Genomic DNA, 17377 nt, shown 5'->3' on the forward strand with positions numbered 1-17377 from the left:
TGTGACTGCAATAACATTTTCTTTCTTAGAATCCCATCAGTATAAATATGAAATTTGGGCTTTTTGTTCTAATGTGTGTATTTTTAAAAAAATGATCTGTATTTTTAAGTGACACTCTATGTATATAAATTTTCTTTTTCACATCTCTGAGCAACCTCAAACTACTTACTGATCATCCATAAGTCATTTTTTAACAATACAATGGCACTAATCCTAAAACTGGCCCTTCAGGGGTTCTACTTCTTATGTTCATCACTTTGATGTTTGTTTTTCATAGTGTATAAAATAATAGGTTCCATAACCACTAAATTCTATTCAATTTGCTTCTGCATTTTTCCTTTAGGTACTGTTCCAAATTTTACTGATAGTCCTTGATTTAAGACCAGTCAGTTAGTGACTTTTGAAAGTTATGACATATCTCTCCAGGGTTATTTATGACCCGGATTTGAAGTTTGGACAGCTGATCGCTCCCTATGTTCATGTGGTCACATTTTTGGTTTAGCCTGCAGTCATGTGACCATGATTTATGACTTTATTTTTCATTTGCTGGTTTCTGACAGAAAACACCATTGTGGACAATGGATTTGCTTAATGACTGCCAGATTCACTTAACAACTGCTGCAAAAGTCATAAAACTGAGTTCAATTCATGGTGACCCGCTTAATGATTAGCATGTCTTAAACTCTGATTCCAGGTTCAATTGTAATCATAAATTGTGGACAATACTGTATATATTTTGCCAAATACCGTATTTTTCGCTCTATAAGACGCACCTGCTGATAAGACGCACCTAGATTTTAGAGGAGGAAAATAGAAAAAAAATATTTTGAGCCAAAAAGGGGAGAGGAAGAGAGGAAGGAGTGAAAGAAGGGAGTGAGGGAGGAAAGAAGGGAGGAAGGAAAAGGAAAGCAAGAAATGGAGGGAGGAAAGGAAGGAAGGAAGGAAAGAAAGAAAGAAAGAAAGAAAGAAAGAAAGAAAGAAAGGGGGAAGGAACAGGAACAGAGGAAGGAAGCAAGGAAACTTATGAAAGGGGAGAGTAAGAGAGGAAGGACTGAAGGGAGGGAGGGAGGGAAGAAGGTAGGAAGGAGAAAGAAAAGAAGAAATAGAGGAAGGGAAGGTAAAAGAGAGAAAGAAAAAGAGCAAGAAAAGAAAGCAAGAAAGAGAGAAAGAAAATGAAAGAGAAATAAAAATAGAGAGGGGGAATGAAAGAAATGGAAGGAGGGAAGGAAGGAGAGAAAGCAAGAGAAAGAAAGAAAGCAAGAGAAAGAAAAAAGAATGAAAGAGCAAGAGAGCAAGAGAGAAAAAGAAAGAAAGAAAGAAAGAAAGAAAGGCAACTTCAAAGAAAGGCTCACTGAGCATCTCTCACTCTCTCTCTCTTTCTATCCCTCTTTCTTTCTTTCTCTTCCTTTCTCTCTCTCCTCTTCCTTTATCTCCTCTCTCTCCCTCCCTCTCTTTCTCTCCCCCCTCTCTCCCCCTTTCCCTCTCTCTTTCTCTCTCTCCCTCTCTTGCTATCTCTCCCCCCTCTCCCTCTCCCTTTCTCTCCCCCCTTTCCCTCTCTCTTTCTCTCTCTCCCTCTCTTGCTAGCTCTCCCCCCTCTCCCACTCTCTTTCTCCCTCTCCCTCTCTTTCTCTCTCTCCCCCCCTTTCTCTCACTCTCACTATCTTACTGTCTGTTGCTCTCACTCACTCTCGTTCTCTCTCCGTTCTTCTCAGCGGTGATGCGCGCATGCCCTGCCCGCCTCACCTTTGCCGAGAGCACTTTCGTCCTGGGCTCTCAGCAAGGGGGTTGTAGGAGAGGCGGGGCCGGCGGCAAAGGTGATATTCAATGTCGGGGGCGCACGGGCGGTTGCGCGCGCTCCCTATCTCCCTGCTAGCCCACTCGGAATATTCAAAATAAGAAAAACCTTCACCGGCAAAGGCTTTTCTTATTTTGAATATTCCGAGTGGGCTAGCAGGGAGATAGGGAGCGCGCGCAACCGCCCGTGCGCCCCCGACATTGAATATCGCCTTCGCCGGCCTCCGCTGAGAAAAATCTTTGCTGGCATTTCCTCTCGGCGTCAAGGAGGCGCAGCGGCGGGCGGAGAGAGGGAAGGGGGGGCAGCGGCGTCCCTCCTGGCCTTGGCGGGCCGCCCGACCCTCCCCACCTCCTGCAAATGCAGCAGGCGGCGGGGGGAGAGCGAGGAGCCGGTTCCGGCAGGCGCGGGGCTTGGCTGGCTGGCTGGCGGGGGGAGCGCCGCTGGTGGTGAGGAGGGAGACCCTCCTCCGGGAGGGAGGGGGCCAGGCAGCAGCTAGCCAGCCAGCCGGCGGGATGGCGCTTCCGAGTTCGCAGCCTCCCCCCCCCTCCCTGCCTGCATCTTCGCTCCATAAGACGAGGCTGATTTTTCATCCTACTTTGGGAGGAAAAAAACTGCGTCTTATGGAGCGAAAAATACGGTAATTTATATGGATACACAATTCATCATTGAGCGCCTCTAACAGTAAAACAGTTTTTCGAAAACACTGTCCCCAAATACATACATATAATCCACAGCCAAGATACAAAACCAGATTCCCAATGACAAATCAATATAGCCATCGCACAAGTCTGCTTCACACCCTGATCCCCAGGACAGAAACAAAACACAAGGACTTCCAAAAGGTTGTAAAAGATAAGGTTGGGGCCAGAAGGTGGACACCATGACAGAAAATAATCTCTTCCTGGACTCCATAAGATGGCCCTCCCTAATAGATGGGACCTGGAGCCTGCCTCTCCTACTGGACTTAATGGAACAGGTAAACATAATTAGGGAGAGGCAGTTCCTCAAACATTTTGATCATAATAACTGATGGAATCAAGTCTTCTGTTGCACATAGAATCAAACATGTTAATTCTCCCATCTTGTCTTAAAGAATTCTAACATTGGTATATATACCTATTATGAGGTTTTTATAACATTTTCACCTCATGTCAAGTTAATTAACTCATTTCCAACATTTGTCCTATGCCTTACAGAATTTTGAAGATATCTATGTTCTCCTGGATGCTGTCCAATGCTGACTAGTTTTTCCTTGAGTTTTATTTAAAAGCTGTTGTTTGATCTTTGAAGCTGATCTTTAAAACCTTTTTGATCTCATGTGCCAGCATCCTGCTCCATTTTTGTTCATCTGTCATCTGGAATCTGTCTCTTGTATCAGTTTGACTTGTTTCAAAATGTAAACATTCTCTGACATTACTGTCTCATCCATGTGTTGACCTTAGGTGCAAATCATCAGGTCTACACATGAAGGTCCAGTTAAATTGATGTATTACTAATCATGCTTGTGCACAAGAATCTTCTCAACTAATGGATAACACTAGGGGTTAACTAAACTCAACAAAATTCAGGAGATTGGACTTAGTTCGCTTATGGCTTTGTGGGAATTCTACGTTGATCCGTCTTAATAAATTCTGCTGTCCTCCTGTAATTAAGGACCTCCCCTCAGTTCTGCCTGTCTCTGCACACATAATGTTAGCATTTCTGAATATGTTACCTTAGCACTGGTTACCTTATTGGCAAGAATGTCCTTTAGACATAAAACTTTCCTGTTACTATTTGTCCTCCTGTTGGCTCCAGTTGTGAAACTCCCAAATATATCCCCTCTTAGAAAGCAAATCAGTTGGGACTGCTAGTAATTGAGGAAATGTAATTCATCCACTACTTAATACTTTGTTCACTAACTGAACTCCAACTATAAGCACTTCTACCCCCAAAGATGTACTCAAGAACGAAGCAAACACATACAGAACATCCTTCACTCTCTTCTGAACTGAAGATGCTTCTTGAATAAGAAGCAAAACGTCTTCAAGAGAAAAAAACCAGTCCAGTTGCCTTTTGAAAGAGCACCTTTGGACAACCATGACGTGGATGATTGGGACACTCCATAGCCCTCTCCACAATCTTCTTCAATTAGCAAACAATTATCCTTAAACTCTATTATTTTTACACATTCATAACTCTTCCAATGCTCTGCTGTTTCTGTACTACCTGTTATATCCAGAAATATGTACATTTTACGTAGTCTTCAAGTTTACAATGTAATGCATATAAATTAATTAGTGAATCTGAAAATGAACTGCAAGTTATTTTTAGTAGGTTTAAACTCTTTAAATAAAAACATGTAGCAAAATGACATTTTTTCTATTTCTGCTAGGTCTTGCATACAAGTTTCATTCCATATTCCATAGTTTATGGATTTTTATGCTATATGTTGCACTAAATTATTCAAATCAATATGAAGCAAATAGCAGATTTCTCTTTAATAAACTGAGGTATGTTTCAGATTTCACAAGTAAATACTGCCTTAGCTTGTTTGTTAGAAAGAGCATGCAATATCACAAAAAACAATTTGTAGTAATGATGCTTCCAAACATTTTTAGGAACATGCATTTTTATTTTTGCTGCTTAAGAAACTGCTACAGTGTATACAATTGTTTTTATGTCTTTAATTCCATGGAAACTTCATTATTTGTTTCAGAGGGAAGAAGGATGTAGGGGACATTGGATAACATGAAAATGAGTCAGACTAATGCCATGTAATAATTTTAGTGAATAAAAATATTGCAATGGATTATTTAAGATCTTTACCAATACTCCCCAATATGCTTATGTACCTAAGCCCAGCCTAAATTAAATCATACTTGCTTTCTGAAAATAGAATAATACGATAGCAAGTGGGATAGCATGGAGCAGTGGGAAGCTAGCTTGCTTCCTGCTCCTCTGTATGTCTTGAACTAGGGGTATAATTATAAGCTATGATAACGATTCCTTCTATTATTAATCTATACAGTATGACTACTACTAAAACTTGTGTGTCGGTAACCTTTTATTGAGTGAAGTGGTGCATCATAGGGCCAAATATTCTGTACCAAGGTATTTCAAATGGGTTAACTTGAAGAATGCATTCAAAATCGGGGATGCATGATTCCAATGGAATTGTAATCTGGCAAATTTTATAAAACGTTTAATATGCAAATATCATAAATAATTTTATGACAAAATATTATAAAACATTTCATATGGCTTATTCCTAATGCCCTAATGCTTTCAAGGAAGATGAATTTTGAATATCTCCTTGAGTTTTTAAAAACATTAAAAGTGCATTTGAAAGTCTGCATCATTGAGGACATTGAGGAATATGTAATCTTTGAAATAATAATCCAACGGGTAACGAGTTTTCTACTGTTTCACACAAATTTTAATTTTTATAATTCTACTTTTAAATCTCATACTTCTGAATCAGAATCTTAGTTTCTTTGAGCATTATATTTTAGTGATATGGATAAACAGCTTTTGCATTTTATAGACAGCCAGCCATTCAAATGACTTTTTATTCTTGGCTTTCTATTTGCACCCTCCTTATTTGAAAACACTTATTTTAGACATCAGGGGTTTACTTCAATGTGAATGTGATTTGCAGTTTTTGAGAATATAATAAGCATAACGCATGATCAAAGCTAAATTCAAAATAAATACATTCATGCTAAATAAATAATTTTCATGAGGAAGGTAACTATTTATGTTTAGAAATATACAAAAATTTTGAAAGCTAGCTTTATATGTTTTTCATGAACTAGCATGTAACCTTTTACCCCATCTCAGTTTTAGGTTTCATTTTAAAAACTGCTCTAAGGCAAGTTCTTACAGATAGAAATTAGTGCATACCTATGTGCCTTTAAGGATTATTGAACTTGTATTCATTCAAATTGTGCTTAAAATTGGACTAGATTTGTATGACTTTTTATGTATGTATCAGATCATATATAGCCTATTAACAACCTATAGTAGCTATTCAAAGCCTTGACAGTGTTTTCCTCTTTGTTCTGCTTTTTTGCCAAGAGCTGGAAATAGAGAAATTCTGAAGCACAAGGCCAGAATTCCTTGGCTGATTAGCTGTTGAGCAACTTATGTCTATATTTTGATAATAACTCTATGCATGCATAGTCTATTGGCCATGGTTCCTACCCTGCCAGTTACTTCAATAGGATATGAGTAGGAATGGCATTTAGAGGATTATTCTCCATGTCCCTTCAGTGCAATTAAATGGAGTTTTAAAAATAATGAAAGCTTGTTAATCAACAGACCTAAAAATTGAACATGTCTCCAAACATTGAGGGAGACAGTATTATACTTTGGATCTCTCTGTCTCTCAGTTTCTCCCTCCCTCCCTCTCTGTAAATATAGACTTCTTAGAGGTGTATCATATTATAAATACATTAGAAATGTTTTGCTCTGAGGATATGAAACATTCCTGTAAAGGTTAAATCAATAAAAAATGATTTGGCCACATTCCTAAGTATGGCTCGAACAGGTAGTCTGTTGTTTAATGTGCCCTTGAGTTTTTGGATCACATCATTATGGTGCAGCAGAGAGGACTTGTTCAAGGCATGCTAATGTATACAGAAATTGTAGAAAGTATCATTGGACATAGTTAATGCAAATAGCTAAAACACATATTTAGATATTTTTGCAATTGTATTGTGAGGAACTATATTTAGCAAGAGTAGGACTGGGGCTGGGGAGAAAGCAAACAACTTTTTAAAACAACTTTTAAAGCTTTTTATTGATCATAAACTTGGAAGCATATAAAGTTCTGTTGAGTTACTTGCAGTGAACTATCTGTTTCAACTCATGTTTAATATAACTATCACTCTATAACATTTATTTTAATTTTATTTGAAAATTTGCATATTGACAGAATTTATCTGTGATATATCCTCATATTATGTATTGTAATAAGTAGATATAATATTTATTTGCTGTCATGAAGCCAGTATGTTTATAATGTACAATATATTGTTGGTTGACCAACTCAAAACTGACTAGTCAAATCAAAATTTATTTATTTATTTAGTCAAGTATGTATTTGTAATATACATATAACATTGTTTATATACATAAGATGAGTACTGATAAGAGGGAATATTAGGACAGGGACGGTAGGCATGCTAGTGCGCTTATGCACGCCCCTTACTGATCTCTTAGAAATCAGTTGAGGTCAACAGTGGAAAGTCTTAAGGGTAAAGTTTTGTGGGGGTTGGTGATGAAATTACAGTCAGGAGGTGAGTTCTAGGCATTAACCACTCTGTTGATAAAGTTGTATTTTCTACAGTGAAGTTTGGTGTAGTTCACTTCCAGTTTGTATCTTTTGTGTGCTCATGTATTGTTGTAGTTGAAGCTGAAGTAGTCGTTATTATGCTCAAAGAGCAGCATAAGGAGGGTAGGATACAGGCAATTAAAAAGTACAAAAATACATCAGAGTTTTTAAATATATAATTCTAAAAAGCTATGTCTTTAAAAAGATATAAAACTTTTTTTAATACAAGGAATCTAAAAAAGGGATAGGAGAATTAAATGGCTATATAAATGAGCACACATGGTAGCATAGCACAAAGCATTCTAGAATGACAAACTAGATGTTCATTAGGATTACATTTTGGCATAGGTCATTTTACACGCTGCTGTGCAAAATCTAGCAACATATGTGGTATAGCTGGGTTGGTATATGAAAGCAGCAGTGAGATCTAGAGCAGTCCTGTTTGTCCTGAGTATTTATGCAATAAGGGTGAGATGATGCTAGTACAAATATCTCTGTAATGCAGGCACCGGAGAAGTACATGCTCTATTGTTTTTGTGTGTCCAGGGTTATAGGGGCATCGTCTCTTTGGGAAGGGAATTTTCTTGCAGAAAATTCTTCCCTTCTTTTTCCCTTCATGGTAGCTGAAGGAAGGTATGACATCAAGCCAATGTAAAGATGCTTCTGTGGCTAGATAGGGAAGGCACAGTACCTGTTGCATTTATTGGCAGTAAAAGTTGAGGAGGTAATTGGCTAGTCCCTTTTTTCTCCTAGCATTTTAAAGCTGCTTTCTTTCTTCCTTCCTTCCTTGCCACTAAAATATTTCTGTGCTATTGTTTAATATCACACAATTTTAATGCATTTTAAACCTGAATGTGGCAATGAATATTTTTCTAGACTATATTTATATTCATTTTAAAATATCTAAGAAAGCAACAGTCCCAGTGAAACCTGTTTGCAATGGATTAAAATAAAGAATACTTTTAAAAAACAAGATTTTGAGAGATTCAAAAATAATACCCGCTCTTCCCAATTCTATCGAATGTTTTTGGATTGTTCCATTTTTTAAAATCCAGTTAGGGATTTGCAGGCAGATTTACTGTAGAATATATATTTCAACAAGGTTTGTAGAAAAATGTGACTTTTAAAAACAATTGATTATTTGAGCTTTTATTTACTTTTTTGCTAGATTTAAATACAATAAAACTGAAGTTATTTTAAAATTAAAATATTTTCTGGTGGTTTGATGTAATAGCAATAAGCATATACTCTTCCTGAGTTTGAGTTTCAAACCTGCTAATTATTGCAGTTATCAATTTAGTGACAGATTTGCATGAAGAAGTATTATTGTACACTGGCTAGATATACCTTTACAGTCTTCCTGTGCAATGTAGATCAGAAGTGGAAAACTTGCTGAAATTAAACATGTTTGAAGATGGTCAGTTTTGGGAGTTCTCTTTGCGAGATGCTTTTAAATTATGATAAGATTTCTGTAACCACATCAGTACATATCAAGTACAGTGGAACCCCGACATAAGAGCTGCTCTACTTAAGAGCAACTCGAGATAAGAGCTGGGAGGGGAGAGATATTTTTGTTCTACTTACAAGCCCAAATTCGAGATGCAAGCGCCAAGGAGCTGTCTCCTGAAGCCAAACGCTAACTTCCGCGTTCGGCTTCAGGAGACAGCTGCGAAGCGGCGCGTGTGTTTTAAAAGGTTGCAGCCGGCCTGGGGGGCTCGGGGGGGTGCTTGCAGCTTTCTTTCTTGCTCTTTTTCTTTCTCTCTTTTACCTTCCCTTCTATTTCTTCTTTTCTTTCTCCTTCCCACCTTCTTCCCTCCCTCCCTCCCTCCCTTCACTCATTCCTCTCTTACTCTCCCCTTTCATAAGTTTCCTTGCTTCCTTCCTCTGTTCCTGTCCCTTCCCCCTTTCTTTCTTTCTTTCTTTCTTGCTTTCTTTCTTTCTCTTTTACCTTCCATTCCTCTATTTCTTCTTTTCTTTCTCCTTCCCACCTTCTTCCCTCCCTCCCTCCCTTCACTCATTCCTCTCTTACTCTCCCCTTTCATAAGTTTCCTTGCTTCCTTCCTCTGTTCCTGTCCCTTCCCTCTTTCTTTCTTTCTTTCTTTCTTTCTTTCTTTCTTTCTTGCTTGCTTGCTTGCTTGCTTGCTTGCTTGCTTGCTTGCACTTTTTCTTTCTCTCTTTTACCTTCCCTTCCTCTATTTCTTCTTTTCTTTCTCCTTCCCACCTTCTTCCCTCCCTCCCTCCCTTCACTCATTCCTCTCTTACTCTCCCCTTTCATAAGTTTCCTTGCTTCCTTCCTTTGTTCCTGTCCCTTCCCTCTTTCCTTCCTTCCTTCCCACCCTCCGTCCATTCATTCACCCATTCCTCTCTTGATCGCTTAAAGCCGGTCCCTGGTGCAAAAAGGGTTGGGGACCTCTGTCCTACAGAATTGGGTGGCAGAGAAGTTGAACATATGTAAATTTAAAAGTTTAAGAAAGTTTACAAGTTAAGTGAAAGAAACTTCATTATTCATTTATATGTACATGTACATTTCTTCATTAAAAACATGTCTTTCTGCATAATTTAGACTAACTTTGTGAGTTTTTTGAGGGCTGGAACCAATTAAAATTATTTACATTAATTCCTATGGGGAAAAGTCGTTCGAGATAAGAGCTGCTCGACTTAAGAGCCCAGGTCTGGAACGAATTAAACTCGTATCTCGAGGTACCACTGTATTAGTACAGATTATCCTGTTTTAATTATTAGTTTTACATTTTCATGGCCTGTTTTTAACCAGTGTGACGTTTTATTTTTTATTGCCCTGAACTGATGGATATTCTATCTGTCTATCTGTCTATCTGTCTATCTGTCTACCTGTCTACCTGTCTACCTATCTACCTATCTACCTATCTACCTATCTACCTATCTACCTATCTACCTATCTACCTATCTACCTATCTACCTATCTACCTATCTACCTATCTACCTATCTACCTATCTACCTATCTACCTATCTACCTATCTACCTATCTACCTATCTACCTATCTACCTATCTACCTATCTACCTATCTACCTATCTACCTATCTACCTATCTACCTATCTATCTATCTATCTATCTATCTATCTATCTATCTATCTATCTATCTATCTATCTATCTATCTATCTATTAGCTTTCTAGGCTGCCCTATTCCTCGGACTCAGTATACTTTCCCCCTTCTTTTACCCTTGTACATTTTGTGCAACTATGTTACCTACTTACATGTACCATTTGATACATATTTTATGTGGTACATCAAAATAATATACTACTTGTTTGTATCATGATAATTTTACATGTCTCATTAATCATAAATGGTGTTGAAATTTTTCTTGTAAAAATGAATATGCTCTCTGGTTTTTCTGTTGTGATATTGCTATAGACTACCAGATCATTACATGCTAAGCAATACTTTGTAGAAGTCTGAATAAAATTAGTAAAATGGTATTAAAATAAAAATGAAATAATACAAAAAAACAAAATTGTGAATTTCTACCCAAGCAGTTTTTAATACAGGATTTTTAGTTCTAGAATATTAAACACTGAAAGCTCTTTTTAATTCTCTATAGTTTCACTCCAATGAATGCATTGTTTCATTATTTCTTTAAAGGAAGAAATAATGGTCTAACTACCTTTACTAGAATCAATTGGATATTTTCTATAAGAATAATAAATATACAGTATTACTTTTGCAAATATGCCTGACTTTCTCAAAATACTGGTTTTCCTCCAAAAAACATAATGTAGTTTCCTTTTTGTTACTCTTGGGAGATATTTCTGTGTTGGGACTATGTTACTGGATCAGAATGCAGTCTTTTTGTATTAACACGCTTCATCTAATATAAGGAGAAAGTAGAGTGAATTCTTAGTTTAGGAAAAGAGAAAAATTGAATACAAAATTTATTTTTCCCTAACTCCCGATGTGCAAGTCAAACTGAAAAACTGATTTTGTTATTTGGCTAATGTTTTTATAGAACATTTTATTATTTTTTCATATACGTTAAAACAATCAACTCTTATGTAGCTCCTCATTTCCTTCCCATCCCCTTGCAAACCTCCAAGGTAATTTGTATTGATTATAGATAGTCCTACTAGTGAGCAGATTGATGTGTTTGAATAAGAAATATATGTATGAATAATGCCCATATTTTAAATGGATGTTAAATTGGTTTATGATTTCAAATATTTTGCATAATGCTCACCTTTAAAATATTCTTACTGTGCATTATGCATTGTAATAGAGAGACGTAATAGCTATGAATTCATTCCTCCCTCATTTTATTGCGCTTAAGTAAACAGATATTTGCAACTTTCAAAAATATTTTGAGTTTCAAAAATATATATTTTGCTTGATATATGTGAATATGTAATCTTTATTAATACTCAGTTGAGCATATGCCTTTTCTGTACATAGAATTTTATTGCAGAATTATTGTTTTTGTAGATTTTAAATATTCATTAGCCCCTTGATATTTCAGGGTTTAAATATTGACTCTTAAATAAAAGTTGACATATAAAAGGAAATTTAATTAGTCTGAAGACAGAAGCATCTGATCATTGCTGAGAACAAGCCTGAGCAGCTTCAGATAAAGAAATATTCTACAGATTGAGTGGTTGGGCTGAAATATTTCAATGCCTCCTTAACAAACAAAATAATTTTAAAGACTTGTGAATTATGTGGCTGTCTGCAGTCTATAGAGCTTTTGGTGGCAATATAATACATTGAATATGATAGGCCTTATTTTTCCCCCCAAATGAATATAGATATAGTTGGGAGTTCTATTATGTAATGAAATGAAGAAATATATTTATTTCAAATTTCATTATATACAAAACTCCCAGTTATGTCCATATTCATAAAAAACGCCTATCTTGTTCAATGCAATCTCTGAGTAAGTTTTCATAGGATGTGGGTTAAGGGATAAGTTTAAAAATCTTATTTGATTTTAAAACCATAGGAAAAAAGACAGAAATATTATAATATTTGTAATATTTACCATTATATTTCTTTAATTTATTTATTTGACTTAATAAAGCAATTTAACTGATTAGTGGACATAAAATTCTGATAGTGTTTAATGTTCTAAATTTGCTGTCACAGAGAGCCCCCTAAATTCAAATTTCTTATATTCTGGGGCCCTCTGAATGGACAGTTTGTTGTAATGTTAATTAACAGTACAGATTTAATATTATTCTAGCACTTGCAGAAGTTAAATTTGAGGATTGATCGGGTATCTATAGCAGATTATAATTGCATCCTCTTGTTTGCAATTCTTGGAAATTATTAAATATCTGTAAGAGTGGGAGCTGAAGCTCTACAGTACTGTATTCTGATTTTACCTTATTTGTTCAGACTGGTTTTGGTTTTTTGTTTGGGTTTTTTTTTGTTACTTGACTGAAAAGTGACCATGTAGACAATTTAACACATGACGCACTCTTTAAATGTTTGACTGTTCTATTTGTATTGCAGCAATGTACATTTGAAATGGAACCGAACCTTTTAGCTAGCAGTCATAATAACATTATTAAGGACCACTGTGATATTTACTGTCAATTGTAATTTGTTTAGGATAATGCCTTTAAACAGAAAGTAAGTCAACTGAAGAAAACATATTTTAAGATTTCTAAATAAGATACTCTTTAAGATTTTATTAGACCACCTCCGAAGAAATCATAGCATGTTGTGAGGATTCTTAGCAATGCTGCATATCAAAGCAGATGGTGGAGTATTTTAATATTTTTGTGGCCTATTAATTCAGTGTACTAAGACTTGACATTTCTTTAGTTTATAAAAGAATTCAAGGTGCTAGTCCTACCATGACTTCAATTTTCAAGTATACACGAGGGCATCATTAATCATCGGAAATGCAAAAATAAATAATAGAGTTCCCTCGGATTTTTCATGTGAATACTTAAGTTTTCCTCTCTTTTTTGTATATACAGCTGAGCTATTTTGATAACCCTTAACCTTTACTTCAACAAGGAGGTACAGTATAAAAATATTGCCTCAGTCTTCATAGAGGAAAACTTTGGTAGAATATTTGTTGGAAAAAACCAAAAGTTTCTATACAAACTAACTTAGCTGAGCCTCATTTCTATATTTTAGACCACCAATGTGTAAAATTAAAAGCACATGGATTTTGAATCACTAGAAAATGTTTTAATTGATTAACGTTGTATGAAGGTAAAGAAGTAAAGTAAGTTTTGATTTGTGAATGGTTCTATTCAATAAATTTTAATCCTCTATGCCTGATAAAATCTTAGCCTCTCCTATGAATTAGCTTTTTTCCCCACTTACTTGTTTGTTTAAGTATATAATATTTTGATGTTCTTTTAAGTAACTGTAACATTTTTGTTTTTAGGCAATTTTATATCAGTTTAGAGTATTTGAGCAACAAGCGGAGAATATCAGTAGTTACTAGTTCAATAAATAAGCCATTTCATTTATATCTCTATATGGTGATTCTAAAATTATTGTGTAAAATCATCAAATAAAAATATTGTAAATAGAAACACTTTTTTACCCAATGTTCAAAATAGTTTATAACTGATATATTAGTCTTGAATAGTCTAAAATATTTGTTTCTAATAAAATTGATTTATTAATTTTACAAATTCTGATAGGAATATTCTACAATATATGACATAAATTGTAGTTAATATAACTCTTATATTTCCACATTAAAATCACATTGGGGTAACTATTAACTGACCCATTTTTATAAACTAGTGATTTCGGTTTTTTGTGTTTAATCAGTAAGATATGCAATATATCACAGCATGCAGATTATTGGAAATACAATTTGCCTCTTTTTTTGGTGGAAAACAGTAATTTAAAAAGAAGCAAGAGATTAATATTGAAGAAAAAAATTGGTAGCTTAATCTCATGAATTATTTATAAATAAAGTGAAAGTTCAGGTGATGGGCATAACTCAACTGGAAATTCTTACTCAGAAGCCATAGTGAATGGAGTAGAAGCTATGTAAGAACACAGGTGTTCCATTCTTTTAAACAAGTTCCTGTGGCTATACTGCAGACATTTTACATATGTTATTAGAAGCTTAGGGTGTATTTATTCATGCTACTTATCTATAATCAATTACTGTGGTTAATTTTAATTAAAACTCTTAGGTATTTTATGTTGAACATTCATGTTGATCATTCATGTTGATTATTTACAATAGAAAATTATAGTCAGAATTGCCCTGATTTACAAGGGCATTTTTAGAAGACTATATATATTCCCATCACATGTACACTGTTTAAGTTCAATGTTCCCTTCCAAACCCTAATATTTTATTTGCCAGTGTACCTAATAAGGAAAATATGACTGAATAGAAAAGCTTTATATATTACTAAACTGAATGCAAAGGCATCAATTCAGAATCCATGATAGTCACGATGCATTGCTGGTAATAAGAATCAGCGCACTTTATTTATACACATCAGCTGTCTGTGTTTAGTATAGCTAACTTAATTTCCATATATTTATTTAGAGAAATACTTAAAGAGAAACAAGCCTTAATTTGTATGCCATACACTAATGGTCAAATGAAGTGATCTTTGGTCTGGAAATTAATTTTAGATTAGCTTTATCCTCTTTGTTTAAATAGATAGTATTTGGAAGACATAACATTTATCCAAACTGAGGGGAATTAACAGTCAACAATGCACATATTAATTTGAATAATCAATATTTTCCCTGTGAATATTAAAAGCAAAACCACTTTCCTACGCATCTAAACAATTTTTTCTATTGTAAATCCGGAATAATGTCTGATTATTTATAAACATTTTTGGCGGGGTGGGGAAGGGGGGGAGAATCAGTTGGAAAATATCTGCTGCATTTTTGTTTTGCATACTAGTTGCCCATTACAGTATAATTCCATGTGATGATGATCTTGCAGAAACTAAATTTTCAGGCATATGACTCTCCAGCTCATCATTAAAGCTTGGCATATCAGAAATTAAATAGGTCCCTCTGTTCCATGAATACAAGGCTTGCTTCATGTCTTAATTATGCTCAGAGATTGCAGCGGATTCACATGCTTTAACAGGAGCCAGTTGAAACGTGTGAAGTAGGAGGGGTAAACTTAACTCCAACCATCAGCTAGATACAATACACGTTCAATGTAGGTGCACGCTGTGACAGCATTCCAAGCATCGGGGTTTTTTTTCCTAAGCAGGAAAAGGAAAATCACTCACTTTCAGCCCTAACTAAGTTTCAGCCAAGATGGACAGCATTAAGAAAATATTGTAAGTGTTTTGATTTTGTTCCCTTTCTATAAATTGATATTGTTTAGATTCTTTTGCAGTATTTCAAAGAGAAAAAGAAAACAGTCTCTCTTGCTACTGCTCCAAGGAATATGAACAGACTTTGGCCTTAGGCAGCTTTTTCTACATCTTTTGAAACTAAGTCTCAGCTGTACAGCAAATACTACAGAGATCAGTGAAGCTATTCAGACATATTATGCTTTCTTAAAATAGGCAATCTTTTATTTCATATGGTATTAATATATGTACTGACAAATTCAAAAATATCAGAAATGGGAAGGTTCAAAAGGGTTTCAGAGATGCTATTTGGGACTTAAGAGTTTTCCTTATGTAAAGGCAGACTTTGAAATAGGTGGAGTAAGATCTTAGTTAACATTTTATCTCATATTTTAAGTTGCAATTTTAATAGATACAGAGTTTCCTAAAATGCATTACCACAATTGTAGAATCTTACTGATCGCCGTCTTTGCTCTGCTTTACTACTCTATTGTTTTGTTGCCAGGGATTTTCTTAGCTTGTGGGCATATTTGTTTAGAACTGCATAACAGACTCCCTGTAACTTTTGGTGGATGTGAAACAGCATTTTATGCAGTGAACAGAAACAAATGCATGAGATCCACATACACTTCATACACTTTTGGCAGATCAATTAGCTGCTACAGGATTCTTGGTTGTAATCAAATTTTAATTGTGGATTCAGCCCGCCAATGCCTGTGATTTACTGAAAAATTGTATAAGGACTGTTTTTGTCTTTAACAATTTCATCACATATTGGGAAATATTGAGCCCTGTTTGCCTGCTGCAGTGACTTTACTGCTTAGTCATGGTAAAACTTTTAGATGGTTGGCATCTTATTCTTCATTCTTTCATGCATTATGCTTGGCTTTGACAGCATCGTACCTTGAACACTGATCTGACAACCATACAGTTGTTTCAGTATCTGTTTATGATTATACAGGGAAGATAAAATCTCTTGGCCGCTCAGGTGTTCATAGTAAAATGTGCCAAATTCAGTTAATATTCAAATTAAAAGAGCACTATCACAGTTTTGACTCAAACCAAGCTAATTTGGATTAGAAAGTTTTAACATGCACATTACACATATAGCAGACTATTTTTGAAAATCAGCAATATTTCAAAATCTTTGGAAACTCAAAAACTTACCCCAGAAGAAGTTTTGCTGACAAGGTGTCACTGAGCTAAAAAGACTGTTCGATGCCATTGCTCTCCCCTCCTGCCGGTGTTTCTTCTGGTGCAAAGAATCTTTGAAGCCTTATACTGAAATCAGAAATCATAGCCAAAATCCATTAAGTTTTGCAGTATGTCTGGCGCGTATAGAATCTAGATGCATTTCCATTCTAACTACAGTAAAAAAGCAAACATGCTGCATTAATCGTAACATGCAAAAAAAGTAAGGAAACATCAGAAAAAGAAAATGAAGAACTATTTGACAGGTCTAGAACTACTAAACAGAATGTGGTTTGAGAGCACTTACTGACTCTGATGGTCTTCGTGGCTGCTGGTGACCTGTTGAGATTAACCATTTAAAAACCAAAGGCTTCTTGCTGTGTCCTCTTGGAGAAAGTTTGCACCGCACTTGTGGTTCTGTGGTTGTTTGTGAGGCGAATGAAGCATTTACACAATCCAAAAAAGCAAAAGCTTTTAAAACTCCTTTTTTTGCAAGCCCTGTTACTGGAGAGACAGAATCATGTGGTTTGTGACATCATAGAAGCCAAGTAAAGTGGGACTGCCCAGCACTGTGGCTTTTCCTTTCCTCCTCCTTTTAAAGTTTGACAAAAGGCCCGTGGTAAGGCCCTTTCTGGAATCCAGAAGGATCTAGCTTTTTAATTTTTCTGACTCATGAGGATTTGGAGAGCATACAAATTGCTGAAAGAGCTTCAACTCCTGTGCCGTTGAAGCATATGGACAACAGAACTTCAACACTCTGTTTCCCTGCTTGCTTCTCTCTTCTTTC

At 35.6% G+C, this 17377-nt stretch overlaps 2 protein-coding genes across 6 annotated transcripts in view; one reads left to right on the top strand and one right to left on the bottom strand.

Moving 5' to 3' along the window:
* RUNX2 (RUNX family transcription factor 2) overlaps window positions 1-17006 on the bottom strand; it is a 260435-nt gene extending 243429 nt beyond the window's left edge. For both annotated transcript variants that reach the window (XM_070732444.1, XM_070732447.1), the window contains exons 1-2: window positions 16898-17006; window positions 16567-16680 (exon numbers count right to left, since the gene is read on the bottom strand). In XM_070732444.1, coding sequence (XP_070588545.1) covers window positions 16567-16624 — 58 coding nt within the window. In that variant the 5' untranslated portion in view covers window positions 16625-16680; window positions 16898-17006. The remainder of the gene's footprint in view (window positions 1-16566; window positions 16681-16897) is intronic.
* Window positions 1-17377, top strand: part of SUPT3H (SPT3 homolog, SAGA and STAGA complex component) — a 364612-nt gene that overhangs the window by 22829 nt on the left and 324406 nt on the right. The window contains exon 1 of one of the 4 annotated variants that reach the window (XM_070732450.1): window positions 15366-15384. The exons of the other annotated variants lie outside the window; for them this stretch is intronic. The gene's annotated coding sequence lies outside the window, so the exon portion shown is untranslated. Of the gene's footprint in view, window positions 1-15365; window positions 15385-17377 lie in introns of those variants that run through there. 4 annotated transcript variants of the gene reach the window in all.

The sequence above is a fragment of the Erythrolamprus reginae genome, chromosome 1 (genome assembly GCF_031021105.1).
Source record: "Erythrolamprus reginae isolate rEryReg1 chromosome 1, rEryReg1.hap1, whole genome shotgun sequence".
Classification (NCBI taxonomy): domain Eukaryota; kingdom Metazoa; phylum Chordata; class Lepidosauria; order Squamata; family Dipsadidae; genus Erythrolamprus; species Erythrolamprus reginae.